We start from the raw sequence: 19,149 nt of genomic DNA, 5'->3' as shown, positions 1-19,149 counted from the left end.
ACCATAAACAGAGACACAATTTTGGATCCGTCACATGACTGAACCTCAACCGATAGTCCCCATGATCTCTTAGGTTCTTGCCGAGAAAAGTAGTGCTCTATTGGATCCTCCGAGTTGTCACATGATGTAGAGTAGTGGAATCCGCGCTGTCCCCATATGGGGTTACAGTTACACTGGTGGACAGGTCCTTTGCTTCCATTTTTGCTAGTCTGTCCAAACAACAATTATTATAACAATTATAGGTCAATGGTTTGGATCAGGTTACGTTACGATCTCAAACCCTACTGATCCATAAGACTCACCAGGACTAATACCAACAGCAGAAATCTGGCAGGGTGCGAGTCCTGATGGATTTTCAGGGTTCCGTCTGGTCTTCTGGTTTCCACCATTTGCTTATGGCCTGTACAGGGCCGCAGATTGTGCCATTCTTTTCATCCAAACCTGCACGGTCCACCAATAACCTAGAATATGGATGTTATTCTTACATCTTCCTTCCCACTTCAATATTCTCCGTTTTCCTTGAAATCTCCACAGGTGACTGGACAGACCTAGAGTCCTTGCCTGGGGGCTTTGCTGGGTTTCGCGGCTTCCTCATTTGCCTATTTCTGTGCTTTGCTCTGCATGGACATGTTCTAACCAGCTCTTTCCTTATTCCAGCATGGTCTTTATTAACCCCTTATGTGGTGCTTTACCTTCCGAGTTCAGTTCCGACTAATATTTTCCATCATTTTTTTTGCTCTTCCTGCTTTTTTTTTCCAGTGTGAAACGAAGCTCCACCGTGGACAAGTCGCACAGCACATGGGACAATTCTGATGACAGTCGGAACAAACTCATGAGGGCGGCCTCCACGTCCAAGCTAGCCTCAAAGGGTAGCAAAGCTTCCGAGAAGTAAGTATCACTCGATGGGGATGGCCAGGTTTATGGCTGACGATGAATAAATCAAGGATCGTTGCTTCGGGCTGGTGGCCATCTTGTAGAAGGGGAAGTCAATTTGCTTGCAAATTTTTATTCGGTCCATCATTCAGACTTTTGTACATTTCTTTAAAGTGTGCCTCTAGTGGTGTGTATCTGTATGTGCTATGTAATAGATTTTTATTTATTTATTTTTTTTGTCCGGAGCATGTGCATAACATAAGAAATACCCATTTCACTTGCATTCCTAGCGTAATGTCGATGGATTCTTGAAAAATCTGCAATTCGGCCAAGTTCCTTAGTCTGTTGGCTTGTCTGGCATTGCATCTTATCCTCATTGGATGGACTATAATCTGCAATACTAGAGACCTTCTCCCATACACATGCATGCTTGGCTAACCTGAGTATACAGGTTCCTTGGCGAAAGGAAGCAAGATGCCGCCAGACTTCCCTAAGAACAAAAGGATTGGACATGTTGAAATCCATCTGCCCAATTGTTCAGTAGACACCCATACACATCAGATCTAATGGGTTTGGCTGTTTTTAAAGGGTTTTTTTCCCCACGTTTTTAACCGGTTTAAATTTGTAGAAGTTAAAAATTTTTGGAAGAATAAATCATTTAAAAAATTTGCAAAGTTTTGAAAATTTTCTCTAACCATCTTAGTGGTTAATTTTATTTTATTTTTTGCCTTGATTGATGGCCAATGGATACGACCTGAATGCGGGAACTTTCTATTGTCAGCAACCCAGCCGTGACATTGACAAGTAACACGTTTGTAATGGACTTTTCTCACGTCAGGGACTCGAACCAGCGGTGTATCAGTGAACATCCCCAGCACCACAAGGGTTCGTCTTTTTACCGGAAGTCAATTTACTGATCAGTATATTTTTGGCATGTGGAGGAAATGAGATTACTCGAAGGAAACCCACCAAACATGGGGAGAACATACAAACTCCCTGCAGATCTTGTCTTCTCATAGGTGTAGTGTCCCTTCTTCATAACCTGTCCACCATCAGGACATCATTGCTGGGTTTGTGACCATAGAAAGTTCCGGCATTCATGGTCCTATCCATTGGCAACTGACTAAAGTAACAGCTTTCACCACTAAGATGGTTAGAGGAAAGATTTAAAGGGATTCTACCATTTAAAATCAATTTTTTTTTCTTGTTGACACGTAGGAATAGCCTTAAGAAAGGCCATTCTTCTCCTACCTTTAGATGTCTTCTCCGCACCGACGTTCGGTTGAAATCCCGGTTTTCGGCGGAATGTAAGTGAGTTCTCTCGCAGCACTGGGGGCGGTCCCCAGCGCTCTAACAGCACTGCGGTCGTCTCCAATGTTGCTCGAGAACTCTCCAGTGACTCCTCCATCTTCTTCAGGAATGTCCTCTTCACACGTCTTCTGGCGGTAAAATTTTTAGGCCTTGGGCAGAACCGACTGCGCATGCCCACGGCCACAAGAAAAATGGCCGCTAACACAGTAAGTAAGCAGCCATTTTCTTGTGGCCTGTGGGCATGTGCAGTCGGCTCTACCCAAGGCCTAAAAGTTTGACCACCTGCGCTGGAAGAAGACGCCGTTCCAGAAGAAGATGGAGGCGGCGCTGGAGAGTTCTCTCGCAGCATTGGGGAAGCACCCATTGCTGTTTGAGCACTGAGGACCGCCCCCAGTGCAGCGAGAGAACTCATTTGCATACTGACAAAAAAAAAACAAAACAGGATTTCTACCGAACAGCGGCGCGGAGAAGACATCTAAAGGTAGCCTTTCTTAAGGCTATTCCTATGTGTCAACGAGAAAAAAAAAATGATTTTAATGTTAGAATGCCTTTAAACCTCTACAAAAATTTTTTTTCCAAAAACATAAATCTGGTTCTGTTAGTAGTAAACCCCCTTTCTACGTTCTAAAACGGGAGCCAGACAAGCACAATGGTGACTATCCAGGCTTTCCTATCTACTTCCGGTGTCTCCACCATTGGGATAGACTTGGTTCACAGCTTCTTTATAACTCCGACCTCCTCCGTTCCGGTTTTCTGGCCTTGTGTGTGTGTGTGTATGAGATGTATCTGTGCGGATATCACAATTCTTCCTTCTCTTCCTGCACTGACGGACTGGCGGTAGTCGCCACGATCAGCTCGCTCAGTTCTTCAGGCCCCCAGCGGCTTTTTCCATCTGTAACCTTAAAGTAACGCCCGATTATTTTTGTTTTCAGGCATAAAGATATTGTCATCAGCCCAGGTAAAAACCGAACTCAGACTGTGCAGTTCTTTTTTTACACCATTGTGGTTACTTCTTTTCTTGAGATTCTGTTCATGTAACTTAACCAGCAGTTTTTTTTTTTGTTTTTTTTTGTTTTGTTTTTTCACATTTCTTTGCGTTTTCTTTTCTGCCATAAGACACGTTGTAATACACAGATCGGTAACTCATGATGTGTTTAATTGTCCATTTCTATATGATATAAAAAGTAGCCGCGTGATTACATGCTAAGCAGACTGAAGCCTTGACTCCAGGTTAAGTTGTTTTACTTCTGTCTCAAAACCAGCCAAAATGTCGACCAGAGAAAAAAACAGCCAAGGTAAGACTCCGCTCGGGACTCTGCGGCTTGGCCCTTTCCACTTTTATAACCTCTGCAGTCTTGCGTTTATCTGCATCTAAATCAGAAGCCTTTGGCATGGAGACTTTACCTAGTGCTATCTGTGACATGGGAGATCCCCTCCATCCTCTAGAGAGAGAAGCTGAGCTGTGTGATATATAGGGTTATAGGATAGAGGAGAGAAGCTGAGCTGTGTGATATATAGGGTTATATGATAGAGGAGAGAAGCTGAGCTCTGTGATATATAGGGTTATATGATAGAGGAGAGAAGCTGAGCTGTGTGATATATAGGGTTATATGATAGAGGAGAGAAGCTGAGCTGTGTGATATATAGGGTTATAGGATAGAGGAGAGAAGCTGAGCTGTGTGATATATAGGGTTATATGATAGAGGAGAGAAGCTGAGCTCTGTGATATATAGGGTTATAGGATAGAGGAGAGAAGCTGAGCTCTGTGATATATAGGGTTATAGGATAGAGGAGAGAAGCTGAACTGAGAGATGTTGTCTCAACCAATAAGTAGTCTTAGGTTTTCTCACATTGATGAGTGCCCGTTGTGTCCTGTTATTCTCGCCCCCTTCTGTGTAGCTACAGATAATATCAGCAGAGTTCCCCTTTAGTATCTTCGTAATGGTCCCCGTGGGTATAAGGGCCACATTCTATAACCAAACTAACCAGATAATTGTGCATGTGTTTGGAGTAATCTCCTGTAATAAGTCAGATCTATAGATGTCGGACATTGTCTCCCCATGGGCTGCGGTTGCTTTGGCTTTGTGCTGGCTTCACTGACAGAAAATAAACAATTCTCACATTTTTGCCCTGATTTGCTTCTCAAATTGACGTAAAACCTTCTCTTTCTTACTCCTGCAAACTCTGCTTTAGCATGAAATCTCTGATCTGTGCATGCCCTCTGTATGCATGTTCAATGGTATCCATTGTGGAAATTCATACAGGTGAAAGAGCCGGCACGGATCGACACGGAAACTGTCCACTACTCTGCCTAGTGGTGACCATAGAATTTTTTTTTAATTTTAATTTTCTGCCTTTTTTTATTTTTGTATAAGGCCTAAGCTACATGGACAGTCTTAGCGGTGTATTAGACTGTAGTAATAGAATTAGCAGCGATCAGTCTCCTAATATATTACTATGAATGTCCGTTCGTCCTATAGATCCCATAGGGTGGCTGATGGCTCCTATTTTATTTCATAGGGGGTTTTGTGTTTTTTTTTTTTTGTTTTTTTTTTGGGGGGGGGGGGAGCCATTGCAATCACTTATTACTTGGGGTGTCTGAAAGCATTTATAAGAAGCTACTATAGGGTTAAAAGCAAAGCTATCGTGGTGTCCGATCTGCGGGCAGCACGTTATAGAGCAGATTAAGATATAGTTTGTTCATTTGCTCAGTCTGGCTTAGGAGTCCAGGGGGCGGTCCTTAGTGATTGGCCTACAGAGATAACTGTTGTTCACTTAACAGGACCACCCACTGGACTCCCAAGGTAGAATGAACAGTCTTCTACATGAATAAAATTCTATGTATCAACCTGCTCAGTTCCTCCCGCCTATAGCATGCTGCATGTACAAAGTGTAAGGTTCCCTAACAAGCTTAAAATGGTTATCGGGGAGTTAAGTGATGATTCTGGGGGTGCTGTCACCTTAGGTCAGGTGATCGGAATTAGCGCTCGGCCCCCTCCCACCTTCCATGATCTTAAAGATAAGTGTGAGATCTGGGGGAGGAGAAGGTTTGTCAAAGTATTGCAACACCCAGACCTGGAAGTCACAACCAGGCCAGAAAAACCTGCACTCCAACCCCTATAGAAATATATTCTGTATCCTGATGTGGGTGCACACTCTTTGTATCCAGAGTCATTGTAGCGTTGAGTACACTTGTATGAACTTACCCTTGCATGGACACTGGGGTGCACGGCAGACATTTTTGCAGGACTCTCCCATTCATTTCACTGGGAATCGGGAGCAGATTTTTTCGGAAGCGTTGTGACCTGTCTATAAATACATTCTACGTTGCAAACGAATGGGAGGCAGAAAAAAAAAATCAGCTGGAGGAAAAAAAAATCTGCTCCTGACCCCCAATGAAGAGAATGGGGGAGTTGGGAGGCAAAAATCTGCATTAAACTTTACCCTTATGGAGCTAATACTGAGCACGCCATCCTCCATAGCTGGATGAGATTTACTGCTTTTATATCGCCACAAACCTCTCGTTCGTGTTCCCTGGTAGAAATACAATTTCCCGTTTCTCCTCTAAGACCCCTCTATAAAATCTAGTTAACGCGGTCGCCCCAGACAATGTCCGTTTTACGCCATAAACACACCTGGGATCGCTTATTTTCCAGCCAATATAGAATAACCTAAAAGTAGCACAACAGCTGGAATAAAAAATATTCATAAAATTTTATAGATTTTTGTCAGAGGACGTCCTGGGTCACGTAGGCGGTAAGTATAATGGCGGAGCAGCGATTTCTGGCCTCAGTAGTGTTGTCGTCCTATATGACGCTTCTCCGCAGCTCCCTTATAATGGCGCTCACAATCACATGACCCAGAGCAGGGTTCATTGGCACAATCTGGATTTTTTTTATTTTTTGGATTTTGCGCAGAATAAATAAAATTTTGCAAAAATTACAATAAATTTTAAATTTGCTGGAGTTCCCATTTATAGAAATATCCTCTATAGAAAATCACAGCACGGCGCCGCATGCAACAACTATAATGGCGGCCTTTGTTTACGTTTTTTAGTACGGTTGATGCAACTAAGCCATGACCAATATGGCGTCATATACCGTAATTAAAGGGGTTGTCCAGGGAATCTAATTTTACTTTCTCTGGGATTTTTCTTTGTTGCTGGACCTGGGGGTGATTGGGCCTACTATAGTCTCAGCCCCCATAGAACAGGTACCCGGAGAGGAGGGGGAGCGACCCCGGGGGTCAGGCACTGGTTCTGATCATATGACCCATGGTCAGAACCAGCCCAGAACCCCTAGATCCAGCCTCATAGCCTATACCAACCAATCACAGCGCAGCTTTCGTTTTTCTAGAGAAGTTTGTAAGGGGCAAGAAGGTATGTATTAAGGGCCTGCGCACACGATGTAACGCGGCGTTGATTCTGACACGTAAGCTCATGTCCGAATCAGGTTCTGTCTTACGCACGCTACACATTGAAATCAATGGAAGGCTTTTTAACCCATTGATTTCAATGTGTTACGCGCATTAAACGGAACCCATTGAAGTCAATGGGATTCTGTTTTGATGCGCTGATTCGGACACGAGTTTCCGTGTCAGAATCAATGCCGCGTTACATCGTGTGCACAGGCCCTTACAATGACCGATTTGATAAATAAGACCTATGATACTTCCGAAATTCCAGTTGACTGTATACGTCCTTGAAGTATGGAGGGTGGCTATTACTATAAGGAAGGCAGGGACTGTGTACATCGCTTATAGGTATGGGAGACGTCTACTTTCGGCCCTGTGGTCACATGACTGCCGGGTGCCAAGAACTGCAGGGACACCGATCAGAAAAACGGAAATCCCGAAACGGATCTAATGGAAGCAACTGAATCCTTATGAACCCTATTATAATGGAGTCTGTTGTCCTCAATTTTAGGCTAAATCTGTGGCACGGAAAAGTACCGTATTTTGCGGACTATAAGGCGCACATAAAATCCTACGATTTCCTCAGAAATCGTAAGTGCGCCTTATAGTCCGGTGTGCCTTATATATGGAAGCGGCGGCACACGAGGAGTTAAGCGGCGGCCGCCGGCAAAGTCTGCGTGCCGCTTCCATACATTGCAATGGGAGCGTGCTATTCAAATAGTATTCGTTCATCTCTAATTTCAATTGTAACTTCTTACAATTGAAGTTAGAGATGCGCGAATACTATTTGAATAGCGCGCTCCCATTGCAATGTATGTAAGCGACAGCCGCCGGCAAAGTCTGCCTGCCGCTTCAAACGATCCCGTCATTAAAATAAGTTCTTTCCTCAGACCACGTCGGAATAGCCTTAAAGGCTATTCGTCTCCTACCTGTTACCATAGCCAGCCGCCGCCTTCTTCCCAAGCTGCGTCCTCCCCTTCTGTGTTGTCTTCTATGGGCCTCATGGATGACGCATGCGCAGTTGGCTCTGGCTGCGAGAGCCTGTTAGAGCCGACTGCGCATGTGTCATCCATGAGGCCCAAAGAAGACAACACAGAAGGGGCGGACGCAGCTCAGGAAGAAGGCGGCGCTGGCTAAAGGTAGGAGCCGAATAGCCTTTAAGGCTATTCCGACGTGGTCAAGAGGACAGAACTTTTTAATGGTAGAATCCCTTTAACTCCTCGCGTGCCGAGCGCTTCCATTCATTTCAATGGAAGCGTGCCATTGAAATGAATAGAAGCGGGGGGGTTAAGCGGCCGCCGGCAAAATCGGCGTGCCACCGCTTTCCATCACATATAAGGCACACCGGACAGCGCTGCGCCTTATAGTCCGGTGCGCCTTATATATGGACCTAGGCAGGACTATAAGGCGCTCATGGGCAATGCGCCTTATAGTCCGGTGCGCCTTATATATGGACCTAGGCAGGACTATAAGGCGCTCATGGGCAATGCGCCTTATAGTCCGGTGCGCCTTATAGTCCGCAAAATACGGTAATGTAAGCCAAAAACAGTGCAAACTAGGCTTTACTGGATGATCTGGCATTGCCCGACTAATATGGCCACTATGAAGGGCTTATTAGTATTTTCCAGTGCCATATATTGCAGATTTTCACGAGCCGCAACCGAAATAGCAGGCGGCGTTCTAATATATTACACACCTCGCGTCCTCTGATAGATCCTATGACTTTAATACCAGAACTATTCCCAACCATCTGATCACATCTCAAGGCACCGAGTACTTTACCCAAATTTATAAGCCATAAACCATATTTATAATCTCTTACCTCATAGAGGGAGACATTAATAGGAATGTTCTCTCGAGCGTTTTATTATTTCTTATATTCGATAATGTTTTTTACCCCGTGATTAGTTAAACAGACGGCCGAGCGTGCCAGCGCCGACCAGTAATAGAATCCGACGCTTGTTTTTTTTCTATTCGTTCCAGAAAGTCGTATTTAACTTCCATTTGGCTGAAAAAATTTTCAAATAATTTTTGTTATTCTAATAAATCTTAAAGGCATCGGCATCATAAGGTGGCGGGCATTTTGGCGGACTCATCCTGTCCTCGTGTTACCAGTGCGCGGTCAGGTATTTGTCCGGGACAAGTCCACTATGCGGTCACTATGAAACCGTACGACCCATCGGCGCCTGTCCTGAAGATTACATGGGACTTCCAGGAGAAGAGGGTGTACAAATACAAATGTGCTTTATTAATCTACGTTCACACGTGAATTACGTGTGGAGTAATTTGGTCCGGAAAAAAAAAACTCTTCCTAATTAGGAAGCGGTTTTTGGACCTTGAGACGTTTTTTTGGAGCGTTTTTTGTTAAAACCGCTTCAGAAAACGCCAGGCGGTTTTCCCCTCCCCTGAAAGTGAATGAACCTTAAAAAAACACGTTTGCCAAAAAAACGCATCAAAAAAAAAAAAAACGTGACGCGGTTTCTGCCTCCCATTCACTTCTATTGCCTTCCTGAGGCGGAATCCGCCTCAAGAAAGGTCATGTCGCTTCTTTTTTTCCGCTAGCGGTCTCCATAGACCGCCATTGTGAGGGGGCGGATCCTGACATGGATTCAGCGCTATGATCTGCCCCCTCTGTGCCCGTGTGAACGAGACTTTAGCATGACCGAAGAAAAACATTTGGTGTTGCCAAAGCAAAGAATGGTTGGGGTGGGTAAGGGGTGTATGGGTTGGGGGTTCATGTGTCCTTGGGGTCTCATCGTTCTTGTTTGGGACGTGTGGGTATGGGTGGGCGTAGGGTAGACGGGTAATGGGGTGGCTTAAAGGTCTTTGGGTGGTGGGTGGGGGGTTTAATAGTCCTTGGGTATTGCCTGCCCTCATTTTTACGTATTTCTCTATCACATTGACCCGTCATATGGTCGTGTGCAAGGAGGGCTGAAGGATAGATATTTTGTGGGGTCACTTTTTGCGGGTGAGTCTTATTGATTCTCTATTGGATGGTTTTGACTCCTTAACAGAAGAGAAAGGAATTGTGAGTAGATAACACACTGCGCTGGCGAGCTGCGGTTTATTTTGGCTGCCATTAGACTCCGGAGCTGTGATGTCGCAGATCCTATGAAGCGTGACGCCTCTGTAACGGGAGTGTGAGACAGGTTGGGAAATTCGCGGTCTGTTCTCTAGCATTGGTTTTCTGGCAGGGTTTGTCTTACGAAGTTTCCTATCGGCGGAGCGCAGAATTTTCTAATTATGGTGCCCCGTTATTAACCCCCATAACTGTTCCCCACATCCCCCTTAATATTTGTTGTTTTTTTTTTTAATTTTCAGCTGATTGCAGACAATCCATCTCCTTTAAGTCTTGCAGGCCTTGCATGTTGTCCGCACTCTCAAGGACATTGGCCTGGCTCATACAATGGCTGACACCATCTCCCACCGCCAAGAGGGATGGGGTTGGCTTTTCCTTGACTGACCCCATGCGGCATATTCTTGTCTTGTCTCTGTAGAAGGAGAATACATTAAGATGTTTATGCGAGGCCGACCCATCACAATGTTCATTCCCTCGGACGTGGAAAACTATGAAGACATCAGAACGGAGCTGCCACCGGAGAAATTAAAACTGGAGTGGGTGTATCCTTTTGGGTTGGGCATCATGATACCTGCTAGTGAGTGATGGGGCGGAGTCTACAAAAATGGCTTAGGGCGGATTCACACCTGCGCCTGGTCTCCACTTTCGGGTTTCCATCTTCTGCCGAGAGAAACCGGACAGTAGATGGAAACTTGGTGGTCAGTTTTCAAACCCATTCACTTGAATGGGTTTGCAAAGTGACCGCCCGGGAGCATCTTCTGCCTCTCCGTTTTTTTAACCGGATACAAAGTCGGACATGCAGGACTTTGTGTCCAGTTAAAAAAAAAGAAAAACTGTTTTGCCGCGGAGAGGCACGGGTTGGGTTTGAAAACTGATTGCCGGATTTCCGTCTCCTGTCCAGTTTCTCGCCTGGCAGAAGACGGAAACCCGAAAGCGGAGACCGGGCCGTCCTTATGACAGTTAAAGTGGAAGAATATTGTACAAAAGTGTATTCTCAAATCTTTGTCACCCCCGACTGGCACTTTTTTGAGCATAAATCTGCATTTTTAGGGTGCTAGTCACATAAAGTCCAAACCACCAATTTCATCAGGATTGGTCAAGTTCAGGTGGAAACTCGGTCCGTGTGTCAACCCAACCCCAACTCGGCATGTCCGCTAAGTTTGGTAACTCCTGTCGATACATGGACCGAGTTTTCCTGCCAGAATTTGGCTATGTGAAGCTGGGTCTGAGGTGTCTGCCATAGCTTGCTCCCTTATCACTGCTGAGCACACATGCACACTTGGCAAGTCAAAAAGACCACTTGTTGGTCAATGGACCCAACCGACAGCTATTGAAGCTGTGTGATTACCTTTTTAGTTTTTTGTTCTTTCCAACCAAAAATCTCATTTTCATAGTGATGACCTACAGTATCTACGGGATAAGTCATCAGTATGTCATCTGTGGGGGTCCTACGCACAAAACAAGTATTGCGGCGGGCTCCGGAGGTCGGAAGCTGCCAATGGACAGCCAGCGTTTGCAGCTTCGCTCCTATTCATGTAAAAGAAGCGGCACAGCAGCCCCGCCCACTGCATAGTGGTGGTTTCAGGGAACTGCAGCACCATTCACTTGTACAGGGGTGATGCTGCATGCGCTGTGGCTGTCAGCACTGATCTGGTGTGTCGGACCTCAATACATCACATATGAAAAATCAATATGGGGACAGAAAACCCCGAAACTTTAATGCTATATTGTTTAAGTCACACATGAAAATTTTGCATTACCTGTGAAAAGAACCTATTAGCAGACATGGGTGGACGGGCTCCGACCCCTTTGGTTGCACTCAGATAATTCAAGTCTATGGTGGGATAATGTCTAAAACTTTTGTGAAGGCTACTGCCCCCCTTTGACTCCGTAACCGGTTGGACCACTTTGTAACCGTTCTCTGCCTACAATATGATATCAGTCTGGTACGTGCGAACCGTGTGACAGATGGAACCGGATACCATTGGGAGCGTGAAATAAGATCAGATCGTTTGTGGAAAGCGTTGTCCCGTATTGTTACTTTTTGTGACTTTTTTCGCTTCTGGCGTTTCTTCACCTTAACAGAGCGTGATACAGATACGGTTATCGTGGCAGAGACTGTCGCGCTAATGTTTACCTCCTCCCTACTGGAGAAATAGTATATTTCATTGCGTCTGTCGTCGTCCTGTTCAACTACGAGGAAAGAACTCAGCGGCATTATCTGGGTCACACCGATTGTGTAAAATGGTGAGAAATTTCAGTTTTTGCACATTTCACAAGCTACACCGCCTTTGTTATTCCTATTCTGGCCCCATTCTCACGACCCCGGGGCATGTTGGGTAATGTAGTATCTTGAAGCACTTTTACAGTTCATCACTCTTTGGCGTAGGAAACGCAAGTCTTTAATGGAAAGACATTTATGGCATATCGTCCTCAGGGCAACTCCTGGCCTTAGACCCCATTAAAGCATATGGATATCTGGGGTCACTCACATGGAACCAAAACAGGGAGCAGAGCCAACCGACTTATGTATTGTGTGATCAACCCCTTAGGCTCTATGCACATGGCCATGGTTTTTATCCACAGTGCTGACCCATTCTTTTCTATGGGCCAACATGAGAGATTCCAGCTCTTGAGGCTCAGGACAAAGAGGGGTCGTCTGTTGTGAGACGACCCCTTTTAAAGATATACACCTTTTTTTTTTTTTTTTTCTCGTTGACACGTAGGACTAACCTTAAAAAAGGCTATTCATCTCCTACCTTTAGATGTCTTCTCCGCGCCGCCGTTCCGTAGAAATACTGGTTCTTGACGGTATACAAATGAGTTATCTCGCAGCACTGGGGGCGGTCCTCAGCGCTCAGACAGCACTGGGGGCGTTCCCAATGTTGCGAGAGAACTCTCCAGCCACGCCTCCATCTTCTTCAGGAACTTCCTTTTCACGCGTCTTCTTCCGACACAAGCAGTCAAACTTGTAGGCCTCGGGCAGAGCTGACTGCGGATGCCCACAGGCCACAAGAAAATGGCCGCTTACGTACTGTGTGTGCCATTCTTCTTGTGGCCGCAGGCATGCACAGAAGGCTCTGCTTGAGGCCTAGAAGTCTGAAGAAGATGCGTGAAGAGGACGTTCCTGAAGGAAATAGAGGCGTTGCTGGAGAGTTCTCTCGCAGTGTTGGGGAGGATCCCAGTGCTGTCTGAGCGCTAGGGCCCGCCCCCAGTGCTGCGAGAGAACTCATTTGCATACCGGCGAAAAATGGGATTTCAACCGAACAGCGGCGCGGAGAAGACCTCTAAAGGTAGGAGAAGAATGGTCTTTCTTAAGGCTAATCCTATGTGTTAGTCAGAAAAAATAGCTTTTTAATGATAGGATCCCTTTAAGGATCTACAAGTAGAGACAGTTTTAGTTTCCTTGCGGTAGTTGTCACCTGTACCTGATACATTCCCTCTCCTGTACATAACGGTTTTGTGTATATTTTTGTCCATCTTGATTTTATTTTCTCCTCTTCTATCGCCCGGTGCAGTATCGCTCTTCATCCAGACAAAATCCGAATCGCCACAGGACAGATCGCAGGAGTGGACAAGGATGGAAGGGTAATGTCTACAAGCCACTGACCCTTAGTACATCTCCTGCAGCTTACATTTTCCTGCTTTTCTTTTCCTTATTCTTTTTGTTTCTAAGAAAATCTTTTAAATGTTCTTGTAGTCAAGTTCTTAGGGTAGATCCTCAATATGTTACATAGGGGTCTGACACCTGGGAGACCCCATTGAAGAGTTCGCAGCATCACGAGTGCTGCAGCCTCTACACTTGAATATCAAGCACAGTGCCATACATTGCTTAGTGGCCGTGCTTGGTATTGCAGCTCAGCCCCATTCACTTGAACGCAACAGTATTGCAATTAAACGTGTCATCACTGTCCTGTAAAGTGGGAGCAAAGTAAGTGATCTGCAGCAGTCAAGGGCGTCAGACCCCTATTAATCTGAGAATGGTGACTTATTCTTAGGATAGGTTGTCACTATGTAACGTCCAGGAACGCCCCTTTGATGCAATGTTTAGAGGACCTGATGTCTGGTGGATTATCAGACGCTCTGGATTAGATAGATTGGACATGAAGTAATAACCTGGCAGAAGAAAACCCAAGACATACAGACATAAAATATTCCACTATTACTTTTTCATCTCTGACTTTGGGAGATTTCAGGTTATCCTGGTAATGTATATTCTGGACGTCCGAGTACAATGTCGGTTTACAAGAGTTTTTCTATACATCGTGTTTACATTATGGAAACCTGCGCCCTGAAATTCCTGGAATTCAGTCTTTGAGTATCCGGAAAATCTAATCTATTCTAAATATTTAAAGTTGCCAAGTCATCTTGTATATTCCACAAGACCAGGGAGGAAAAAGAGAGCTCTTGTGGATTAACAAAAAGTTCTAGGATCAGATTTTGGGGTAACGTTTTTTGGGATTTCAGAGATTCTCTTGCCTTACAAGTTACTTCTATTGGGATACATGTGTTCATTCCTCTTCCGTTGTATGTTGTGCAGCCTCTACAACCTCACGTCAGAGTCTGGGACTCCGTCAGTCTATCAACGTTGCAAGTCATCGGCCTGGGGACCTTCGAGCGTGGAGTTGGATGTTTGGATTTCTCAAAAGCGGTAACCTTTATTTCTATCGTCGCTAATTCTATGTTTTGGTAATTCATATATGTCGAGGAAAGATGAGCCGGGGAAGCCAACCTTTGGCTAGGTTTACACTACTGTTATGTAATGTCCATTGCTCTTATCCATCACAGGATGAAAGCAACTGATGTTAAATGACAGACGCAGGCGGAGCTACAAAAGTAAACTAACACGATGGAGGAAAATGTCCGTCCTGCTGTTTACATTGGAGTAGTGGAGGCAGATGGAGGGGCTCAGTCTGTGTCTGTTACTCTGCCACAGTTAATGTCCATTGCTGTCATCCTCTAAAAGGTGACAGCAACAGACAGTGAGTAATCATAGGCTTATACGAAAAGAATCTGCCATATTTGTTCACTGCTTTACCAACGTACATGAGTTGTGCACCATAGCGGATTGCACATATAGCGTACGAGCGCTGTGATTAGTGAAATAGCACATCATAAAAACTCTTCTAAGTGCTATTTGTCTACATACATAATAACTTTTGTATAAAGGAGATTATCTAATGGCATATAGGTTCAGCCTCTATATATACTAATCTATGCTCTTGTATATTTCAGGACTCTGGGGTACATTTGGCTGTGATCGATGACTCCAATGAACATATGCTCACAGTATGGGACTGGCAAAAGAAGTCAAAAGTAGCTGAAATAAAGGTGATTATCTCCCCCCCCCCCCAAAAAAAAAAAAAAAAATCACTTTTATGTTGTTCCTTTGTTCCTTTTTTTGTTCTGTGGACCACTAAGGGTACATCCAAACTCATCGTAAGTTTTTTGGTGATTTTTGCTGTGAATCCACTTGTATCGTGGATTTTGTTGCAGATTTGCTCCTGTTTTCACCCTGTCAAATCCTGCTGTATACACATGCTGACCCAGCGGCTGCGCCGTCGTCTTCATTATAACTGTGTGATGGGACTCTGTCTAGTCATCAGCAGCAGATAGGAGCTTGTGTCCCCCATTGTAGAGACTCTGTGGTCCAGTCCATGCGGTTTTAATATACAAGAAGGCCTGAGACCTGGGATGGTGACCCCTGGAGAGAACATTCTTGGTTTAATCCTCAAGGGGGCGCCATAAGATCACATGACCCAATTTAAGAGAACGATCTTAGCATCGTAGTATGAACTATATGTGGGAATTGTAGCCAAGTCGGTTTTCTTAGGTGACATGGACACGACCACGTTTGAACAGCCAATGTCCCTGAAAAACCTCCGCAATGCCTGTGAAAGACATGAACCTTTGTTACATAAACCCCATCAAATTTTCTCCCGGCGTAGAAACGGTGTGACAGATGGCCGCTTACGTCGCTTTTCTGGCATCCGTTCGCAACGAGTGCCACATGTACGAATGGCTGCCGACTCTCTTCCCAAAGGAAGCCATTTGCATTTTTTGTGAGGCTTATACCAAGGACCATTAAGTGATCAGCGCGTTCTTCTACATTTCCGAACATGATTTTTGTAATGAACGACATAGTTGTTACCCCGAGGGCGGAACACCATGTAGATTTCTAGCATTAGTTACGTCTCAGTTGTTCGCTAGTTTAGCCAAGAAATAGCAATGGTGAAGTAACGTTTGGACTGACGAAAACCTGCTGCAGAATTAAAACACTGAAAATTTACAAAAAAAAAAACAAATCCAGCATGTGTTCCCTTCACTTCCTTTTCCCCTTGATCCTATCTTGTCTCCTATTACAATGAATATTGAGAAAACTATAAAGAAATCTTCAAGGAGATCGGCCATGTCCTCCTCCTCACGGAGCTGTGTGGCTGCAGCAGGAGCCTCTCCCCCCTGTCCGGTTTGCAGTAGGACTAAAGATTGATGACACTGCCTTCAAAGGACCAGAACAACAGACAGGCGTACAGCTAAAATAGTGGCTACATGCAGTGTCCGATGGACCCTACTAACTATTATGGGGTCCGTTTTAAAATTTAAAAAAATCCTATGTGCAGGACTCAGATGTGTACATGGCCTTAACCCCTTCCGCTAGCCAACCAGTAGCCAAAGATGGAACAGATCAGCAGAAGATTAACCCCTGCGTTCTCCATAACTGGTGTTTTATGCTTAAGGGGGAATTTTTTGTTTTTTTTTTTAATGGTTTTTCTCTTTTTTCCCGACAGACTACAAACGAGGTGGTCCTGGCTGTAGAATTCCATCCTACGGATGCCAACACGATAGTCACCTGTGGCAAATCTCACATCTTCTTCTGGACCTGGAGTGGAAACTCGCTGGCAAGAAAACAGGGGATTTTTGGGGTAGGAAATTGTTTTCGTCTCCAGGACCAATGGTTCTTCTCTTGGTGGATTATATAGTGAGTCAGGGTTTCCAGATGCACAGTACGAGGGGGGGAACAGTCTTACTGCATTTCAGTCTATTGCTCTGGCCCGGCACATTCACTTGTCCTATTCTGGGTATCAGGACGCATGTACAAGACTTACGTAGCCACTGACTGGTTCTTAAGAAGCAGTCCTACCCTGAAGTCTCTGCATGCCCGAGGTCAGGCCGGGGACAACCCCCCAATACTGAGATACTTGGAAAGTAAAAGCCGGGTCTCCTTCTAACTCCAGGTTTCTTCGTCAGCTGCTTGAAGTGGCATCAGAGATCCCTGGGCACTACTTTTGCTTCACAGGTCATATGACGTCACATAGTCCGTTTGCAGCCCAGTCCCATTCAAGTGAATGGACAGGGCTGTGATACCAAACACAGCCACTATACTAATGAATGGCGCTGTGCTTGGTAAGTAGTGAAGAGGCCGCAACCCTCATATGAACGCTGCTTCCTCTTCAAATTGCTGATCAGCTGAGGCCCCCTGCTGACCTAACATGGATGACCTATCCTAAGGTAAATAATTATGTTCCGGAAAACCCTTTGAAGTCTCACCCCTTTTGCTAAGTCTACTTCCTCAACTGGCTTTTAGCCAAAAACGGCACCATCTTCCATACTATCTGGCATCTGCCTCTAAGGCAACTACCTGCAGCAGGAGCCTCCCCCCCCCCCCCCCCTACTTGAGCAATCTAAGTCCACCTGCAGTGGGAGCAGTTCTTTATCCCTTTGGCTGATCCCCGCCACCTCTGCAGTAGCCAAAAATAGAATTGATATGCCCAAGTTATATTGGCAAGATGTCTGCAGAGCTGTTTGTGTCAGGATGATGCAGAAAATGGTGCAAACGGACAAGCCATGAGAGCAAGATTATCTCCTGTTCACCGTTTTATTTCTAGGTTTAGTGTCACCTTGAAGGTGTTGATATTGTATCTCTCTTCAATGGGACCTAGTTGCAATACCGGACTTGACCACTGCGTAAGAGTGGGGCTGTTTCTTATTATTCTGTTATACCTTATGGACAGAACTAACCTCTTACCACTTTGCTTTGCAGAAATACGAGAAACCAAAGTTTGTGCAGTGCTTAGCCTTTTTACCAAACGGAGACGTGCTGGCTGGAGATTCGGGTGGGGTCATGTTAATATGGAGCAAAACTCCTGTCGAATCGACGGCTGGTAAAGGCGTGAAAGGTAAGTTTAGTCCGACGGCCTGTTTGCATTAGGGGATATTCACACGTGGCAAATTTAGTGCCTCTGTCTCGCTCCGCTGCAGAAGTTTCTGCCATGTGTGAATATAACCTACGACTGGGCCAACAAGTATACACACCTGTATGAGTAACTGCGCTTGTGCTGGAGGGTCCTGTTGACCACCATGGTGGTAAATGAAGAAAAACACGTCAGCTTTCCATACTCTTGAGTGGCGCTAATAGAAGGGCGCGGCCATATTGTAAAGGTTTTCCCGAACGTTTTTGGCTTCTCCCTCGGCCACACCTCACTTTTTAATTACTCCTAAATCCCTGCTTGGCATCCACCTAAATGTCTCTATAATTGGCCCTGAAAGCCTCAGTAATTCCCTCTAGGCCTGACTCACCAGGTGTATTCCCCGCTCCGAATATCATTAATATGCCTGGCACACGCTGAACAGCTCTCATCATGCAAATGCTACACCTGAAGAGTGATAGAGCGCCGACCAAAAAGTATTCCCTGCCTGGGCTCTTTCTGCACCCATAGAAACGTATTAGGAGGTTATTGTATTAGTATCTATATATTTTGTACCACTGACAGAAGTGCAGGGGCCAGTGTTTGCAGCTGCAACCAGGCCCATAAGCCTGGGGGGCCTTCAAGTGACCCTCACCACACTAGGCCTGGATAAACTTCTTTGACCTCCTTTCCTATTTGATAAATGGCAACATAAATTTATTACCCCCCAACTTCTGATTTGCTGCAGTGAGAAGATTTATGACGCTCAGCCTTCCGCTGTCAGAAAATGGTTATTTTTCTCCTTTCAGACAGGGGAAGGCTGTGCATCATAAATCTTCTCACTGTCAGAAAATGAACACTTTATGCTACTGACCATTATAGTCAAGGAGGGATTTAGTGGGTGGGGTAACGACCAAAAAAAGAGGAATAATGGGGCGCTTGTGTACACCACGTTGCGATAAAGTCTTCATGGTGGTCTGGGCCCCGACAGAGAAGGAAAAGGAAATGTAAAGTCTGTTTCCATTCAGAATGGGCAGCTACAGTGCCCATTCTGCTGCTCAGTGGGGGCTGAAATCTGCAATTTGTTTAGATGGGAAGGTCCCTTTAACTATCTTTGTCCTGCTGCAGCCGGTCACAAGTGGACAGAGCATGGCTGATCTCCTGGAAATGTCTTCACATATTTGCTAGTTGCAGCGGGAAAGGGGCACATGAAAGAGGAGTGTGTGCATTTTTAGTGATTGTTTTAAAGGGGTTGTCCGGGCACCCGCACAGATCAGCTGCCAGAGG

At 45.2% G+C, this 19,149-nt stretch overlaps 1 protein-coding gene across 6 annotated transcripts in view; it reads left to right on the top strand.

The window, feature by feature from the left end:
• The window catches only part of EML4 (EMAP like 4), a 115,302-nt gene that overhangs the window by 80,412 nt on the left and 15,741 nt on the right, over positions 1-19,149 (top strand). For 4 of the 6 annotated variants that reach the window (XM_075267062.1, XM_075267058.1, XM_075267061.1 and 1 more), the window contains 10 exons: positions 760-888; positions 3,117-3,142; positions 3,447-3,479; positions 10,095-10,218; positions 11,774-11,923; positions 13,195-13,264; positions 14,217-14,327; positions 14,912-15,007; positions 16,465-16,599; positions 17,718-17,853. In XM_075267062.1, coding sequence (XP_075123163.1) covers positions 760-888; positions 3,117-3,142; positions 3,447-3,479; positions 10,095-10,218; positions 11,774-11,923; positions 13,195-13,264; positions 14,217-14,327; positions 14,912-15,007; positions 16,465-16,599; positions 17,718-17,853 — 1,010 coding nt within the window. The remainder of the gene's footprint in view (positions 1-759; positions 889-3,116; positions 3,143-3,446; positions 3,480-10,094; positions 10,219-11,773; positions 11,924-13,194; positions 13,265-14,216; positions 14,328-14,911; positions 15,008-16,464; positions 16,600-17,717; positions 17,854-19,149) is intronic. The other 2 variants (XM_075267063.1, XM_075267059.1) reach the window with 1 other exon arrangement.

This window comes from Leptodactylus fuscus, chromosome 3 (genome assembly GCF_031893055.1).
Source record: "Leptodactylus fuscus isolate aLepFus1 chromosome 3, aLepFus1.hap2, whole genome shotgun sequence".
NCBI lineage: Eukaryota > Metazoa > Chordata > Amphibia > Anura > Leptodactylidae > Leptodactylus > Leptodactylus fuscus.
The sequence above is the reverse complement of the archived record's forward strand: the minus strand, read 5'-3'. Positions and strand labels throughout refer to the sequence as shown.